The following is a 19,805-nucleotide window of genomic DNA, read 5'->3' as shown; positions in this document are numbered from 1 at the left end:
ATTCCCGGATAGGAAAATTCCCAAATAATAAAACTCCCGAATTGAAAAATTCTCAAATATAAAATTCCCGAATAATAATATTCCCAACACTGCACATTTCCCGGATTTGAAAATTTCCGAGTTTAAAAATTCCTGTATTTGAAAAATCCCGAATGATAAAATTCTCATGTTTGAAAATTTACGACACTGCAAAATTCTAAAATTGGAGAATTCTCGACTAATAAAATTCCCGAGATTAAAAATTCCCGAATAAGAATATTCTCGAATAATAAATTTTCCGAACAATTAAACAGTTTTTTATTCGTAAAATAATTAATTGATTACAATTAAAATTATATTATAATTAAAAAATTTTGTATTCATAAAAAAATAAGCATTGCTTATATTCGGGAATTTTCTACTTTGGATATTTTATAATTCAAACATTTTCTTTCGGGAATTTTCAAATTAGTTAATATTATAAACTCAGAAATTTTCCAATTCGGTAATATTATAAACTTTTCGGGGATTTTATTATTCGGAAATTTTAGTATTCGGAAATTTTATTTTTTGGGAACTTTACAGCTCAGAATCATGTCACTATTTAACTAAGAAATTCTTGGAAATTAAAAAAAAACAAGAATCCAAGAACTAAATTTGGAAAAATACCTGTAAAATTTAGCAATTTAAAATACTTAAAATAAAAAAGAAGAAATAAAAAGAAGGCAACCTACAAATCCCCTTCTTCCTTTTTTCTTGCCTTTTTATATGTTTTTTAATCAAAATCAAAAAACATTTATAAAAAAATCTATCAACGTTTGGCCGTTCATTTAAAACCAATTTAAGAATGTGTTGTCCAAGTCGTTCGATTCTTGTTTTTTGTTTAATTTCCAAGAATTTCTTAAAGGAATTTGTATATTGGACGTTGAAGAGGAATTGAAATTTTGATTTCTTCTGAATTTAATTTCTTAAATTTTTTGCGCCATTGTTGAAATGAAAGCCTTAATTGTTGATATTATTTTTATCGCATATCGTTAAAAAACGAATTATATAACAAATTTAAGGATTTTCTCATTCATCACATTCAAGAGTATAAACCATCAAATTGCAAGCGTTTTAAATTTAAAAAGCTTACAATTGAACGATTGAAAAATAAGTATGTTCCATATTTAACAATATTTTAATGTAGATTGCTTCAAGAGTAAAAAATCCGAAATGAAAGCATTCAATTTAGATTCATATAAAAAATTAAAAAGTTTTATATTTTTAAAATATTTCAAATTAGAAATCATTCCCAATAAAGAGTAAGAATTCAAGTAGAAAAAACTAGATATTGGGAAATAATGGAGTTAAAATCAAGCGGAGCAGAAAATATACATTTTTCAAATTTGCAGTAAATTAAAGTTGCAAACAAAAAATAGAACCTTAACATTTATCCAAACTTTAAAAAATATCTGTTAATTAACTACATTTTTTCTTTTAGGCAACTCAAGTTCAAAATGCATGTGAACTATAGTATTTTCTAATTTGAAAATAATTTTTGAAAAAATTAAATAGATTAGATTTGAATCCATTTATGTTTAAATAATATATTTTTTTGCGAATTTTCTTCTTTAATGCTATTTTTCTTTTCCTCCAAAATTCTCATTTTTTTGGAATCGAACTGAATGGATTTAACAATTTCATTTGCACAAATATAATTTACAAAACGATAGGAAGTTAAGCTCGAAAAAAAGAAAGTTCAAATTATTACATATTGTTTATTATTTATTCATTTTTCTATACGTATAACGTTTGATCTAATCTTTCTCGTTGAAAAAACGAAAATGTTACAATTTGATGTTTTACCTGTAGCTGTGTGATTTATGTTATAATATTATTATTTAAAAAAAGCACGCCCTATTTTTTAAATACATGTTAATATAAACACTATTTTTAATTTCTGAATTAAGTCTGAGCCCAGAAGAATTTGTATTCCAGCTAATAAAATTTTGCAGGTACATCCCAATCTCTGGGTAAGACATGCTACAGTAGGATTTATTTCTGCTGCAGCAAGAACCCTAAATGTTGTTGATGTCCAGTGCAAGGTTCAAACAATGATACAATCATACCTGAAACACCCGCTCATACAAATAGAAAAAGAAATTTTACTCTTGGAAGCTTTGGTGCCTCCTATTCCTCGAGTCGTCTATGATTCCGTGATAAAATACAACGACGTAGAAGAATTGTTCAGAGTCTTTGAACAGAGGCAAGTAGCGAGAACGAAAGCCACAACTGGAATTGTCCCTCAGTATAACGATATGAGCAATACCCTGAGAAATGTAAGTACTTGTGCTTTTATTTTAAATCCAAGTAGTTTCTTTCACTTTTAAAAAATGTCATATTTATTAACACTAAAACATTGTACGCACTACGCAAACACTAATTAACCTTCTTTCAGAGAAAAAACTTTGTTTTTTCCAGAAAAGTGACAGGATACATTTTTTTATAGATTATCTAGAAAATCTTATGTGATTTGAGAACGTTTTACATGATTTACATAAGTTCATCTAGTTATAGCAGAAAAATTTCAGTAAATTCAACATAAATGTCACAATTGTTTTCAATTTATATAAAATGATTCAAAACTAGGGAACACTATTGGGAATGGTGGTCTACCATTTCGCCACCTGGTGTCGAAAACTGGAACTGGAAAGAATAGGTACAATTTTAATGATGTATTTTAATTTTGGCATCAAATTATTTTTGCAATTGTTTTGTGAAGTGTAAAACAATGATTGAATACTAAAAACAAATCTTCATCAAAAACAAATAGTTTTAGATAAAATTTCCATTTTATACAGTAAAAAATAACATTTTTGTCAAATAGTTAAAAAAAAACTATTGCACTATTTCATGTAAGTTTCAATGCATTGTAAGCTCAAATAAACTTTAATTAATGTATGTAGCAACACATTTTATCCAGATTATGCAAAGAATACGAATAATAGACTATTTTTATTTTAGAAAAATATTTCTGTCAAAAAATGTGTTTTTTTTCAGTGTATAATGTAAATTCCAATTAAAACCCTTTTTCCCGATAAGGACTTATTTTTATTATCCAATAAATACCTTAAACTAAAAAGAATAGTTAAAACACTTTTAGGCACAAATTAAAATGCATCTTTAAAATCGTACCTATTCTTTCTGGTTCGGATTTTTGTCATCAGGCGGCTTATCACAGTTTAACCATTCCCAATACTTTTCATATTTTTATAATATTTAAAAAATATAAAAAATACATTTTCATTGTATTTCCGGATGAACTATTCATCATGGTAGAATCAAATTTAACTTTTTTAATTTTATTTGATTTTTCTGTAAGCACACCTGCCACACAATCACTGCAGTCACTTAAAACATTTTTTCTCAAAACACTTTAGTCACTTTTGTTTCAATAAATTAAAACAAAAACCTCAAGGTTTAACCATTATTTAATTCAAGTCTATTTATATAAATATCGGATTTTTTTTAATCTCTTAAAAACTACTGAATTTAATGGATTTTTTTAGTTTCTATTTTTTAGATTCAATTTTATGACTTTTAAATTCAAATTTAATTCTTGTAGATTTTATCAGATTCTTATTCTCTAATTTTATTCACTCTCATTTATCTGAATTAAATGGATTTTTTGTTGGATTTTAAAAATATTGGTCCATTCAATTGAATTATTTTAAATTCATATCGAATTTATATGAATTCTGTTGAATTCTCTTGAAGGCCCTTGAATTCTTCTAAATTCATTCTATTTTTTCAGAAATCAAGGGAGTATTTTAGCTTTTTATCCTGAATTCTTTAAAATTCTTTAGAATTTCTTAAGTTTATTTGAATTCGCCTCGAATTCTGTTCACTCACATTTTACTTAATTCGGCTGAAATATTTTAATTTGTAATGTTTTATTTAATTCACTCAAATTTTTATTAATTTCATCAAAGTTTCTTGAATTTCCTTGAACTCTTCTAAATCCACTCCAATTTTGATGAAATTAATGGGTATTTGAAATTTTTTCAATTTATTTGAATTCAGCTGAACTTGAATTCTTATTGATTTCAAAATAACATTACAGTCATTTTTATTCACTTCTTAAATGACTTAAATGTATTACAGTTTTAAATTTGTAAATTTTATTTTCAAAGTTCAATGGTAAAAAGAATGTAACGCTTATGTGCATGATAGAATTGAGGAAAACTCAAGATCTGTATTATCACATTTTATTTAATCGAGCCAGGTGCATACAACAGCATCTAAATTTATATTTGACTTGAGAAAAAGTAACTTTATTGTTAATTATCAACCAAAAATGGTATTTTACGATTATATAAATTGAAATAATTGTTTTTCAAAACGAAGACTTACCACCGATGGTTAATTTTTGCTTGATCTATAAAAAATTTGACCTTTTTTTGCATCTTGATCCTGTAATATGAAAAGTTTGACTTTAAAACTCGACGCTTTAGAGAATTTCCACATTTTTCGGTACAAATAACTCTTAGTTAGAAAAATGAAGAAATCTGCGATTCATTAATTAAGCACTTCAATCAGTAACTTTTCAATTGATGACATTTTTGTTGTCAAGAAATTCAGATTTAAAAATATTCTAAATTCAAATGCAGAGCTTTATCTAAGAACGAAAGTTAACTTTATGATCAAATTCAGTAATTTCGTTACTAAAGCAGTAACAAATTTTCAAGCCTTACAATAGCAATTTTTAAGCAATTTTCAAATCGTTATTTCAGGTTAAAAAAATCCGGGACCAATGTGAAATGTAAATAGTGATTAGAATATGAATTGATTTAAATGCTCTTTAAATATCACTTTATTCCATTTACCTCCTTAAAATATATTCTTATTACAGAATGCATCTAGGAAAATAGGTAAAACCTATAAAGTGTCGATTTTGAAGTGGTGATTTTTTAATTATTGCAAAAATACATTTTTTATTGATATTTGACAATAAAGTTACTTTAGCTCATGTCAAATACAAATTTTATTAAGTTCTGCTAAATACGTTTTGTTTTGATTAAATAAAATTCGATATTAATAAATATCGAAATTTTGACAACATTATTTTCGGCAACAATCTTTTCTTCAAGTTTTTCGTATTATCCAATCAGCATTTTGAGAAAACATCAACAATTTCTTCGAGATTTTCGCGATACGTCTTATTTTTAGAGAAAGATGAAGACGAAAAATTGTTTTTAGCTTTTCAGGCGACTGAGTTCGGAACTAATGACTGAAACGGTTGAAGACCAACTACTAGTGATGAAACCGCATTTGATTAAGATAAATAAATACCGAAATTCCATGGAGGCGAAACAGGGAGCTTCGAAGATCGTGGATGGAAAGCTGGAACTTAGCATGGTGAAAGGCAAAATAATTCCTTATAGCATAGGTCTTTTATCAGACATAAAAGGAGATTTAGGACTTGCTACTTTCAAAAAGCTGGACCGCAGGACTTTGGATAATTCAGCGAGTTACGCTTCAATGAATCAAGAATGGAGGACAATGTTTGCTACTCAAGACAATGTACGAGTATTATTTCATATGAATATAATAGGAACATTTTTCAGAGTGGCCGCTGGAACGGAAAACCGGGAAATTACTTAAAATTTATTTTCTTACCGGGAATTCTAGAAATATTTCAAACAGAAAATATGTCCAACTTTGATTTCAACACTTTTTAAAATAATAACTTGAATTTTTGTTGTTTTCAACTATGATATCATTTAGTTTACAGTGCATAATTCGTCAATCTTTAACATAAAAATTTTCCATTTTGGATTTTAAGATTTAAGCGTACCTTTTTCATCTAAAGAATTTTAAGATGTAGTTTTAAAGACTTAAAACATTCAAAATTAGTAGGATTTGAATCGAAAATTTTGAATAAAAAACGTTTTTAGTTAATCAAATGTGAATATGAATAATGATGATTTTTAAAATTGAATATACAATTAGGATTAACAACTGAATAATAATTAATTTTACAAGACGATTCGGAATGAGTTCAAAATTTAAGAATATTCCGATTTTAACGTTCAAAACTAAACTGTTTTAATTGGAAAGTCTAAGTCGTTAAACAAACGTAAACACCCGATTGAAACTTTATAAACTATCTTCAATATTACAATAAATTTCAAATAATATATTCATGATTAAAGGTTCTTATTAAATTAAAAAAAATTGTAGCATAAAATTTGAAATTTTTTACTGAGAAAAATAACAAATGATTAATATTTAGAAATACAAAAAACTAAACTTTCAACGTTATATTTTCAATTGGCCTATTTGAAAAAATTTATTCGCGCTGAACTTCGGTGCAAATAGCTCACGGCCTAATTTAAAACAAAATATAGATTTTTGCAGATTTTAAACAAGAAAAATTAGAAGCTTTTTAAGAATGATTACAAGCTTAAAAAAAATATTGAAAAAATCCTTAAAATTCATAGGGAAATTGAAAATTACTTTATATTTTGAAAAATTAATTTTAAGAGAATATTTAAAAAGATTTTTTAAAAATTTCAAAATTGTCAAAAATGAATCTAAAAGATTTTTAACTTCACAATAGTTGAAAAAGAAATTGAGGAAGAATTCGAATGTTTAGAAGTTCTGAAAAAATTTCAAAAATAATGTAACCCTTTAACGGCCCAGCTTTGATCACGTTAACTAAAAGTTCTGAAAAATCAGGAACATTGTATGATCGTTTTTCGATCGATTTTCGCAAAAAGAAAATTGTATTTTTTATAATTTTCTCGTTTTTCTATTGAGTATAGGTTAACTCAACCACATTACGAGATGCGAAATAGTCTACTTTGATCTAAAGCACATTTTGGTTTTGCGGAATTCCCAGCTCAGCTGCAACATTGGTTGTTAAAGTGTTAAAATTTGAATACATGTAAAACAATATGTAGATATTTCAAGATTTTGAAATAACATTTTGAAGTTTTCTAAGCATTTTTAAACTATTTAACATGAAAATTATTTATTTTTTAATTGAAGGAGCTTTCAGTGTATAACAAAAATGTAATCTTTTAATTTTTAATATTTCTGGCTTAAATTACTTAAAATGATTTGCAGCTCAGTTTGTTTTGCTTCAAATGGAAAAGATTTTAGCTTTAGAATTAAAATCTTTTAACTTCATTGAAGGTACAAAATTTTTGTGAACCGGGAAATGACCGGGAATTTTTTTATGTGATTAAAACGGTCACCCTAATGTTTAAAAGGACTGATTTTTTAACTACTCTTTTATTTGTTTTAGCAGACGGTGGTTAAACTTTCGGATATGACGGGAAGTACGGGCAGTCCGAGTCATAGCAGTCATGCAGGTGATATTCATTTATCTTCGCAGCACAGTTTGTCGGACATGCAAAGTATCAATGATCATTCTCTTCATGAAAGGTCTTACATACAATGTGAGTTTTTATTTTTGAGTGTTGTCACGTTTTGCTATTTTACACGAATTTTACATTTATTCTGCATTTTTTTCGCGGTTCTAGTGAGTTCAGTAAAATTCTTCAAATTAAAATGTATGTTTAAACTGCTATACTGATTAGAATTTTGAGTTCACTTCTTTTTTTATAGTTTACTAAGTTCTCTTAATTTTGATTATGCTAGAGCTAACATTTTTTTCTCTTCAAAAGGTTGAATTCTCTGAAAATTCTGTATAAAATGAGTTTAGGATGAAGCCAATTTTTATTTTTTAAGTAGATATTGCAAAAATAGTGTACATTTTTTATGCTTTCTAATATATTAGCTAATATTCGAAATAATTAACATTTTTAATATTCTTGGAGCTATTTTTTCACAATGTCGCAACTGCTTATGAGCATATACCTAAAAAAAATCCTATCACAGTGCAAGAATTTAAAGTTTTAATAAAAAAGTTGAAACCATTTTAAAACATCTAATCTGTAGGCAAATCAGAATAAAATTTAAATAAGTATATATTTTTAGGGATTTTTATAGGAAGTTTATGGTTATATGTTTAATATATTTAGAAAAATATTGTTCTTACGACATAGAATATTGGAATTTTCCAACATTTTTGTTACAATATAAAGTTCTTGCACTGTGATAGAAAATATTTTTAGACTTACGCTCATAAGCTGTTGCGATATTGCGAAAAATAGTTAAAAAATAACCCTGAGAACATTACAAAAATTTTCAATATTGCGGATATTACCTCAAGTTTAAGAAAACATAAAAAGTTTTTGTATCAAAAGTGATGAATTTCCAACCCAAAAAGATTAATTTTCGACGAAAAATCAAATTAATTTTCAAATAAACAGTTGCATTAATGAGCAAATGGTTAAACTTCTTTGCAAAAGAGACGAATTTTTGACAAAATAGTTAAAATTTAATAAAAAAGTTAAATTTTTAAGTCAACAAAGTGAATTTTTTAGAAGACAATTGAAAACATTTTATTTTTAATCAATAGAGATGAATTTTCTACCATCAAAAATTAGTTTTTAATCCAAACGGACGAATTTTCAAACAAACATTCGAATTTTTTACTACAAATAACGACTTTAAGAAAATAGTTGAATTTTCAAGAACATAATGAAACTTTCAACAAAATCGTTGGATTTTTACCCGAACACTACTACATTTGTAACATACATAGTTGAATTTGCCCCTAAAAAAGTACATTTTCTACCAAAAGACCAATTTTTATGAAAATATTACAAATTTTCAACCAAAGAGGTGAATTAAAAAATTAATTTTTAACAAAGGGTTTCAACTCTTAAACAAATATAAAAGATTGAATTTTGAAACAAATAAAATAATTTTTTAACGATACATTTCCATTTTCAACCAAACAGATGAATTTTCAACTAAAAAGATTACATTTCGATTGAAAAGTATAAATTTTCCACAAAAAATGGAGTTCTTAAATTTTCAGTTAAAGACATGATTTTTTAACTAAAATTATAAACCTTCAACTAAAAAAAAAGTTGATTTTTATCTAAATAGTTGAATTTTTTAATGCAAAAGATTAATTTTCTACCGAAAAAGACAAATTTTGAACAGAGAAAAAATAAATAAATTTTCAATTAAGAGGACAAATTTTCAACGAAACATGTAATAGTTTCTATTTCAACCAAGAAAGACTATAATTTTATATTAAAAACAGTTGAATTCAACCAAAAAATACGTACTCTCAACCAATTCGCTGAATCCTCAACCAATACAGATCCATTATGTAACTAAAAACGGAACAGTTACAATTTCAGGTTAACAAATTAATTCGAAACAAAAAAAGGTGTGGGTCAGCAAAATACATGAATTTTCAAAGAAATAGTTGAATTTTTAGCAAATAGATGAATTTTTAACTTGTGGAATTCAACGGAAAAGAGGCAAATTAAAAAAAATTGTGAAATTCTCAAACATATAGATGAAAATTCGAATTTGAACCAGAAAAGATCAATTTTCAACTGAAAATGAAAAGTTACATTTTCAGTTGAAAAAATGAATTCACAAAAACAACAAAAACGAGTTTTCAACAAAATGGAGTGAAACTTCTATAATTCGAACCGCCGATAATTCGAATTTTCGATAATTCGAAGTTTTTTGTTGGTCCCTGCGAAAACTCCTATTCTTTCATTGTTAACAATATTCTATAATTCGAATTTCGATAATTCAAAGTTTTCGTTAATTCGAATAAAAGTTGACGTCCCGAGAGAGTTTATAGTTTCGATAATTCGAAGTACAAGAGTATACCTGAATTCTGACCGCTTCAAGTCTAATCCGGCCACAATGAGCAAATGCAGAGAATGTCTCATTGTTCTGAGAAAAACGATTAAGTGCAATAGATTATCAAGTAATTTCTCGATCTTTTCTGCTTATTCTGTTGAACATCTTTGGAGGGTTTTTTGAAGATGCGGAAATTTTGTACCCCCTCTCTAAGATGGTTATAGACAATGAAAATTGACTAAGTTGTCTAGTATGTTTTCAAAGGTGGTATATGGGGCAGATTATGTCTAGTATTCCCACCTAAAATAAATTTTTTTTTAGATCGGGTTTTAACTTGGCTGAATTATTGTCCTAGTGAACCTACATTAATTCACCAAATCATAGGATCATTTATCAACCGTTTGTCAATATACAGGGGTCTGAAGTTTTCTCATTTTTACGCGTTTCTTCACCTTCACGTTAGTGTAACTTTTTTTGGGATGATGTGATCCGACTTTTATTACTTTGGTTTGGAAATTCCCTTTCATGTACTTTAAGTCTATTATAACGATATATCTCCCTGATTATGATTTTTTGTTTGAAAATCTAAATTGAAATTGATTTTTTGAAAAGAAGCATATTAAAAAAATGTCTATTTATCAAAATAGCTTTTTATACTCTTTTAAATCATGTAGAATAAAAAGTGGGACGGCAATGTTTTCTTGATCAAACTTAAATTTCTACGCTCATTATGAATGAAATAAAAGGTGTGAGATAAAATATATAACGTAATTTATATATTTCTGCACAGATAATCATCTACAAAAAGTTAGATATAATTTTCAGGCACATTAGTCCTGACAGTATTCGTACCCGAGCGTTGTGGAAGTTTAATGTGGTACTCTTGAGCGTGAAAATCTAAATTTGACCAAGAAAACATTTCCGGCCCACTTTTTATTCTACATGATTTTCAAGAGTATAAAACAGATAGTTTTTTAAATAGAATTTTTGTTAAATATGTTTTTTTTTCAAAAATCTATTCCAATTTTGATAAAAAAAATAAAAATATATCGTTTTAATAGTCTTAAAGTACATGAAAAGATCTGTTCAAAGCACAATAATAAAAGTCCAATCGGATCATACTAAAAGAAGTTACAGTAACGTGAAGATGAAAGAACGCGTGAAACAGTGAAAAATTCAGGCCCCTGTATATTAGCGACCGGTACAATTTGTGGAGAAAGAATTATGAAATGTGAAATTTAAGTGAAAAAATAAAAATGAATCGTTTATTTTATTATTTGTATTAATTATTATTCATAATTATTATTATAAAGTTAAATTATTATTGCTAATTTTTTATTTATTTAGATATAGCCTGAAAACTAAATTATTCGATAATTCGAATTTTTTCCCACGCCCCATGCCACTTCGAGTTATGGAAGTTTCACTGTAGTTAAATTTTCAACTAAACAGTTGAATCTGCAACAAAGAAATGACTTTTCAATAATGTGGTTTCATTTTTAACAAAATAATTACATTTTCAACCAAATAGTGGAATTTTTAACCAAACAAGATGAATTCCAAACAAAAAATATAATAGTAGACTTTTCAGCAACAACCAAATTTTCTCAGATTTCGCAGGTAAATTCGCTCCGTGTCGTCTTGAATTGAAGGAACTTATGTACAGAAAACAAAACCAACATGCTGCTGCTCTCAGGGCTCGACATTGGGCAGATAATATAGCCTGGCAAAATGGTAAGAAAAACAAAGACTTCGGATTCCATTCAAATGTGGAGAGCAACTAATAATTGCCAGTTTCAAGTTTATTGTATTGATTTGATTTGAATTCAAAGGATCGAGATTACTTCCTAACGGATGGAGGCCACGTGGAGTTCTCGTGGCGCATCTTCACGAGCACAGAGCAGCAGTAAATCGTTTAGTATCAATTCAAGACACTAGTTTGTTTGGAAGTAGTGCGGCTGACGGATGCGTCAGGATTTGGGATGCAAGCAAAATGGAAGGGAGAAATATAGCTAATCGATCCAGGTATTTATTTTGATTCTAGAAATTCCGAATTAGAGTAACGTCCAGAGCGGACGTTACTTCGAAGGATTCTCTAAATTTCTATTTGGGTGGATTTTATTTAAAAAATTAATGTTTAAATCACAATTATTATTGTTATAAATAATAATAGTTTAAATTTTAATTAATACCACGCAAATAGAATTTTAGAGAATCCTTTGAAGAATAGAATGAGGCCTTGATCATTACAATGAAATACGAATTGTAACCTTTCCCTGAAGACAAAGAAAAAGCTAAAACTCGAACTTGTTAGAAATCAATAATAGATCTATTTTTTGCAATTTTATAAATCATTTTAAAGATTGGCAACTTTTGAGAATGATTGTACGTAGTGTACATCCTTAATTAGTGCAATTATCGTTATATATTGGAATCAGGGTGGCCGCTGGACCGGGAAACCGGAAAATAAAAGTGAATTCATTTTCTGATCAGGAATTTTTGCAAAATTTTATTTTTTTAAATCTGTACAACTTTAATTTCAATCGTTTTTTAAATAATTACTTAAATTTTTATCTTTTTCCAATATGATATCATTCAGTTTAGAATGCGCAATTCGAAAATCTTTCACTTTAAAAATTTTCCATTTTAGATTTGAATTTTTAAGCGTACATTTTAATTTTGAGATTTTAAAAATGCAGTTTTAAAGGCTTAGGCAATTAAAGATTAGAAGCGTTTGAAATCGAAGATTTGGGATGAAAAACATTTTTATTTAATCAACTGTGGATATAAAAAATTAAATTTTTTTTTAATTGAATTGTTCTTTAAGATATTAAAAGTGAATAATGATTAATTTTACAAGGCGATTCGGAATCAGATCACAGTTTTAGATTTTGCAGATTTTAACGTTAAAAATTAAACTGTTTCAATTGGAAAGTCTTATTAGTTTTATTTTATTTCAGTCTAAAATATTCCATTTTGAAACCATTTTATTTGAAATTTTAATTACTTAAAGTCGATAAATATCTGACTGTTCATTTGAAATCAGTCATTGTACATTAAATATTAGGAACTTAAAAAAACTAATCTTTATACGTTACAATTTTAATTGTTCTATTTAAAAAATTTTTCTTTTTAAGTCAAATTGTTGAATTTAAATGCGTAAATAACAATTGAACACAATTTTCTTACAACAAATTCGGATAAGTTGAAAAGATATTTAAATGTTTAGGAATAATTGAAAATTAATATGAAGTTCGAAAATATTTCAAATAATTTGAAAGAAGCGTCTACGTGTACCGACAAAATCCGGCTATTCATAGCAAAATTTCGGTGCAAATAGCCCTCGACCTAATTTAAAACAAAATATTGATTTTGGTACATTTCGAACAAAAAATTCAGAAGCTTTTCAAGAATTACAAAATTATCAAAAATGAATGTGAAAGATTTAAAGAAAATTTCTTTAATTTGACAGTATTAAAAAAATTGTATGACAATTTAGAATCATTTTAAAAGATATTAAAAGTTCGGAAAAATTTCAAAAATAATTTTAAATTTGAAAAAATATATAGCAACATGTTGTTTCCAAATTTTAAAATAAAATTTCGAAGTATTTTAACGATTTTTAAACTATTTAAAATAAAAATAATTTAGCTTTCTATTCAAAAACTGTTTTCACTTTATACAAAAATTTAATCGCTCAATTTTTAATGTTTCTAGTTTAAAAATGCATAGAATGATATAATTTTGAAATTCTTTTAATTCGTTAATTGATTCTTCAATTCAGAGCACTGGAAATCATAACATGGATTTATATTTTTGGTACTGAATCTGAATTTTTGACCTCTACAATTTATAAAAGTAAAAAAAATTTATTTGGCAATTCAACTGCATTTAATTTAAAATTGTTCAGTTGACAAATGTTAGTAGCTTCCACTTTAGTCGTGTAAATTATTAAGTATTTGAATGCAGAAATATTCATTTAAATAACTTTTAAACTTTAATTATAAAAGTTTAAAATTCAAGAATTCCACTTTGAGTTCTTTGATTTGCAGCTCAGTTTTTATTACTTCAAATGGAATCCTCACTAAAATCACTTACATTTGATTAAATTCTTTTATGTTCCTGGAAATATTTTTTAATTAATTCAAATCCTTATTATCGATTAAAATATTATACTGGTTGGCCGTAGGACAGAGAAAACCTGGAAAACCTGAAAAAGTTAAGTACTTTGAAAACAATCTTGTAAAAGTCAGCGAATTTCTATAAGAGGCACTTTAAATAATGGCCAGGGGTAATAATTTTCAAGTTTTTTAAAATTGGAAATTGTTTTACTCTGTTTATGAAAGATTTTATGTTCAAAATGTCACATATGCATATGCTTCCTCCTGAAGATTATATTTTTAGTTCAAATTTTATTATTTGGTAGAAAATTCAACTATTTGTATAGATAAATTATTTTTTTGTCGAAAATTCATATTGTCGTGTTGAAACTTACACTGAAATCCTTTTTGCTTGAAAATTCAACTATACATTTTTGAAAGTCGTCCTTTTGTTTTAAAAGTTCATCCTTTTTAACAGAAATTTTTAATTTTTTTAATTGAAAAATTAAACTTTTATATTTTTGGTGGAAAATTGATCTTTTTTTTGTTGAAAATTCGTCTTTTTTGGCAGAAGACTAATCTCCGTAGTTAAAAATGTCGCCTTTTTTTAATTAAAAATTCTTCTGTTTGGTTGAAAATTAACTTTTTTAATTCTTATTTTTAGTTTGAAAATTCTACTGTTTTACAACAAAATCTTCTTTTGACTTGAAAGGTTGAATAATTGACTGTTTTGTAAAAATTCGCTTTTTTTGTTGATGATTGAATTTTTTTACTGAAAGTGTAATTATTTGTTTAAAAATTCATGCATTTTCTTGATGATTTGTATTTTTTGGCAGAAAATTAATCTTTTTGGTTGAAAATGAGTCTTTTTGTTATTAAAATTCATCTCTTTTGCTATAAATTTAATCTTTTTTTGTTGAAACATCAATTATTACCTATTTTGCTGTGAATTTATTTTTTGTGGGCGGAAAATTCAACTATTGGTTAAAAATTGTACTATTTTGTGGAACTTTCATTTCGCTTGCAGTATTAACGATTGCATTTTTCGTTTAAAATTCATATTTTTTGTAAAAAATTCAAATTTTCGGTTAAAAAATTGAACTTTCTTCTTTAAAAAAATGTCTTTGTTGTCACAAATTTACTGTTTTATGGAACATTTCGTCTATTTGGACAGAAAATTTATCCTTTTGGATTGAAAATTCATACTTTGTTGTCGTTGAAAATTCAACTGTCTTCTAAATTATTTATTTATTAAGTTGAAAATGCAACTGTTTTTGGTTGTAGTTCAATCTTTTTTATTTAAAAATTCAACCATTTAGTTTAAAATTGGTATTTGTAGCATACCAAAAACCAACCATTTGGTTAACAATTCAACTATTTTTTTCAAAAGTAATCTTTTTTGGTCAGAAATTTAACTGTTTTTTTGAAATTGTATTTTTTAAGATACAAAAATGTCTTATTTGGATGGAATAAATAAAAAAACGCAATTTTTAAATTTCAATCAAAAATATTGTTTTATTCCATTTCTAAAAGATTATATATGTTGCATATGTCACAAGATGAAAACGTTGGCCTCCATATATTAGTGGCCAGGCAAAATAAATATTTGGTGAACGAAAAGTTAGGGAATTTTGAAAGTGAAGTTTCCTGGTGATCCTGATTACTAAACCCCTTGAAATTCCATGAAAACTGATATTTTCAGAAATGTGTTAAAATATCTTGATAGCCTTGGAATTTTTTAATATACCCTAAAATATTAAAAATACTTTGTAATCTGTTGAAATACCTTAAAACATTTTAAAGCTCTCGAAAATTCCTTGGCATTTTTTGAAATCGTCGAAAATATTTCAATTTCTTCAAAAACTTTCAATTCTTGAATTCTATTGAAAATGCGTTGCAATCTTTTAAAATATCGTTAAATCTTATAAATTTTTTTAAATCATTGGAAATCCTTCTAAATCTCTTACAAAATTCAAGGAAACCTTTAAAACCGCATGGACTTTTTGAAACCATGTGAAATTCTTTGCAATTTGTAGAAATATTACAAGATGCTATCTTTCATCTATTCTGCTATCCCAACTAAAATGATACTTATGTGACATTTTTATGAAAATTGAGTTGTTTTTATCTCTGGATTCATACGAGATATCTGCATCTCATTACATTAGGAAAAATGCCTAATTATTTATATTTATGCAAAAAAAAACGGTTTAAAAGCGACGAAAATCGAAATAGTTAAGAAATACAAGAGAAAAAGATACTAAAAGCACCTTGTGGGTTGCTAGCTTTGTAAAAGGCATCTATTATGTCAACAGAATAAAACTAAAAAAGAACCTAGAGTGTCTTTTTTCCTTGCGAAAATTGGAATTCAATGGTCGTGTTTGAGATTTCGACAAAGGAATCCTCCCCAAGTGACTTTGTGTTCTTTTTGCCTTGTATTTTCGACGTGTGGCGACTAGTAAAAACCCGTAAATCAATTTTCTAGTAGAAATTGCTTTAAAAATTTATTTTTTATTTCAAAATATGAAAGAGCACATTATTTCGATCTAAAAAGCATATCTAGAATCAAAGTTTTATTCGATATTAGAATTGTTTGGGTAAATATTTTCCTCGATTTTCTCAGTTTGACTAAGATTGGATTAAGTATCGTTAGTTGAAAAATTTTAAATCATTCTTAGTTCCTTAAATGATTCATGTGAAGTTCCTTGAACTTGATCCTTAAATCTTGATCTTAAAAATGCTGTCAAATTCCTTAAAATGTTTATAAGCTTTTAACATTCCTTAAAACAATTAAAATCTTTGGGAATACTTCGAATCAACTTGAAAGCTGTTGAAATTTTTCACAGTCTTTCGTTCCTGAAAATTATTATTAGAGAAACTTGATGTTCATTTTTTGTACCACAGACAAACGTATGTTCATCGAGGAGGCCCATTAGTTGGTCTTACAGTTTGTGAACAAGGACAATCTTTAGCAAGCACTGCTTCTCAGTCTGGCACGGTTTTTGTGCTTCGAATCGAAGCTAATTCGAGTAAAATGAGTGTTACTCATACACGCCAACTAGATCTCCAGGTAAAATAAAAATATCTCTAAGAAAATAAAGTTAAAAAAATATGCGCCTGGAGCCCATTCTGAATTGATAAATTCTACTTGGATATATTATTTCTGTTTAGGAAGAAGGCTGTGCTGTTGATATTCAGTACCTGGACTCTGGTTCGCAATCAGTTTTAGTTTACGCATCTCTTTATGGTTCTCTAGTCGGCTGGGATTTGCGTTGTCCGGGAACAGTCTGGCGTCTTGAAAACGATTTAAAGCACGGCGTCATTACCTCATTTTGCGTAAACAATCATCAACAGTGGCTAACGCTCGGAACGAGCTCTGGAGCTCACATTTGTTGGGATCTGAGATTCCAGTTGCCGATTAGCAGCATAAAACACCCCACAGGTAATCGTAAACAGATGAATTTTGGAATTTTACTGCTTTTAAAACATTAATAAGCTCTCTTTGAAAATCTGAAGAATTTTTTAATCTGCGTTTTAACTTTCAGCTGCCCGAGTTAGGAAAGTTATCACACATCCAACCGAAAATTCGTGGATCATCTCTGCTGTGCAAGGAAACAATGAAATATCTATGTGGAACCTAGAAACGGGTTTTCGTCAAATGGTTCTCTGGGCATCAAGTGCTCCACCTTTGAGTCATTTCCATGGCGGGCATAGTGTTTGTGCCATGCACTCAGGATGTATAGACCGTTCAGGCTTTTTATTAGCTAGTGGTACCGATATGAGATTAAGATTTTGGAATTTGAACGCTCCCAACGAATCTTATGTTGCCTTGCCAGCTGCAAACGATGTTATTCCTCCAAATTCGCTAGCTTATGAGTGAGTATTTCATCTGTATTTATTTCCGGTTAACCAAGGGATTGACCAGTTGACTTTTGTGCGTATACTAGAGTTCAAATTTGCAATGAGTTCACAATGGTTGCAAGTACTTTAGAAATATTTCAAAGATTTCAGAAATTACAAAATATTTTGAAGAGTTTTCAAAGATTGCAGGAAGATTGCAATGATTTCGCAAAGTCTTCAAATGTTTCAGAATTACTTCAATGTGTTCACAAGGGTTTCAAAAATATTTCAGAAATTTCTTGAAGAATTGAAAGCTTTTCATAGCATCGAAAAGATTTCACAAAGATTTCAAAATTTCCAATGACTTCACAAATAATTCAAATATATCAGGAAGATTTTAAAAAGATTTAAGAAATTTCACAAAGATTTACAAAATTTCAATGACTTCGTAAAGATTACACAAAGATTTTAAAGATTTCACAAAGATATCGAAGATTTAAAAGCTCTTAAAAGGTTTCAATGACTATGCAAAAATTTCAAAGATTGTGCAATCTTGAATGATTTTAGAAAGTTTTTAATTTAATTAGATAGATTTCACAAAGGCTTAACAAATATTTGAAATATTTGAAAGATTTCAATGACTGCAAAGATTTCACACAGGTTTAAGAGATTTCGCAAAGATTTTAAAGATTTCAATGACTGCGAAGATTTCAAGGATTTTAATAACATTTAAAAACGGGTTTAAAAAGATTTCACAAAGATTTCAATCATTTCACAAACATTTCAGATTTCCGTTTCTTCGCAAAAATTTAGAAGATTTTGCAGATGTGTATAATTTAAATGAATTCGCAAATGCTCCACCAATATTTCCAAAATACTTCAAACATTTGAGCAAGTTTTCATTGATTTCACAAAAATTTTGAAACCTTTAAAAGGTTTCAAAATATTTGAATGACTTCGCAAAAATGTTGAAGGTTGTAAAGATTTCAGAAGATTTTGAAGACTTCAGTTACTTTGCAAAGATTTGGAATATTTTAAAGATTTTAAAAATATTATGACTTCTTCAAGATTTCAGCAAGTTTTCGCAAAGACTTACAAGATTTCAAATATGTTAGAAAGTTTTCAATGATTTCACAGAAATTTCGTTTTTTTAAAGATGTAAAAGATTTCAATAACTTCGCAAAGATTGTGAAGATTGTACAGATTTCACAAAGATTTCAAATATTTATGTGGTTGAAAAGTCTACTATCATTTTTTTGATTGAGAACTCATATGCTGGGTTGAAATTTTTTTTATTTGGTTGAAAATTTAATTATTTTGTTAAAAATACAAGAATTTCGTTAAAATTATCCTTTTTTGGTTGAAATTTAACTTTTAAATGAATTTAAATGAAATGAATTTAAATGAATTTAATTGAAAATTTTTCACTTTAAAATTCGACAATCTGATTTAATTTTTTGACCAAAAAATCTTTTTTGATTAAAATATCAAATATTAACTCATATTTTAGGTTTGAAAATTCTTCTTCTTTGTAAAAATCTTTTTTTTTTTTTTAAACTACTTTGTTGAAAAGTCTTTCTTTTTGGTTGAAAATTCAAGTATTTGGTTGACATTTTTTCCTTTCTTGACTGAAAAATCAAGTTTTTTTAATTGAAAATTCATCCTTTTTAAATGAATTTAACTTTTTTGATTTAAAATTAAAATATTTGTATGGTTGAAGTATATCAAGAATTACATTTTTTCGCTGAGAATTCATCTTTTTCAGTTGAATTATATTCGTTTTTTTTTGTTGAAAATTAATTAATTTTTTTCCAGTGAAAATTAAATTATTTCACTTGCAAATTCATCAGTTTAGTTGAAAGTTCATCTCTTTGGATGAAAATGCAACTCCTTTTTATTAGAAATTCATCTTTTTTTCTGGTCAAAAACTTTATTATTTTATTACAAATTTAATTATGTATTTTTTTCAAAATCCAACAAATTTGTTAAAAAAATAATTCTATTCGGTTAGAAATTGAATTATTTGTTAAAAACTCAAATTTTTCTAAAAAATTAATATCAGGTGTATACATATGAAACCGGTATTGCCATCTAGCGGCCAGTAGGCACACTTGTAGGCACTGTCGGAACTTACCATTTGTGCTAATTGGCGTATTG

The 19,805-nt window shown here is 27.1% G+C and overlaps 1 protein-coding gene across 2 annotated transcripts in view; it reads left to right on the top strand.

Moving 5' to 3' along the window:
• Window positions 1-19,805, top strand: part of LOC117168470 (phosphoinositide 3-kinase regulatory subunit 4) — a 38,950-nt gene that overhangs the window by 16,265 nt on the left and 2,880 nt on the right. Inside the window, exons 9-16 of one of the 2 annotated variants that reach the window (XM_033354145.1) lie at window positions 1,977-2,300; window positions 5,221-5,544; window positions 7,274-7,427; window positions 11,320-11,442; window positions 11,541-11,733; window positions 16,713-16,878; window positions 16,980-17,250; window positions 17,354-17,684. In XM_033354145.1, coding sequence (XP_033210036.1) covers window positions 1,977-2,300; window positions 5,221-5,544; window positions 7,274-7,427; window positions 11,320-11,442; window positions 11,541-11,733; window positions 16,713-16,878; window positions 16,980-17,250; window positions 17,354-17,684 — 1,886 coding nt within the window. The remainder of the gene's footprint in view (window positions 1-1,976; window positions 2,301-5,220; window positions 5,545-7,273; window positions 7,428-11,319; window positions 11,443-11,540; window positions 11,734-16,712; window positions 16,879-16,979; window positions 17,251-17,353; window positions 17,685-19,805) is intronic. The other variant, XM_033354146.1, reaches the window with a different exon arrangement.

This window comes from Belonocnema kinseyi, chromosome 2, assembly GCF_010883055.1.
Source record: "Belonocnema kinseyi isolate 2016_QV_RU_SX_M_011 chromosome 2, B_treatae_v1, whole genome shotgun sequence".
Lineage (NCBI taxonomy): Eukaryota > Metazoa > Arthropoda > Insecta > Hymenoptera > Cynipidae > Belonocnema > Belonocnema kinseyi.
The sequence above is the reverse complement of the archived record's forward strand: the minus strand, read 5'-3'. Positions and strand labels throughout refer to the sequence as shown.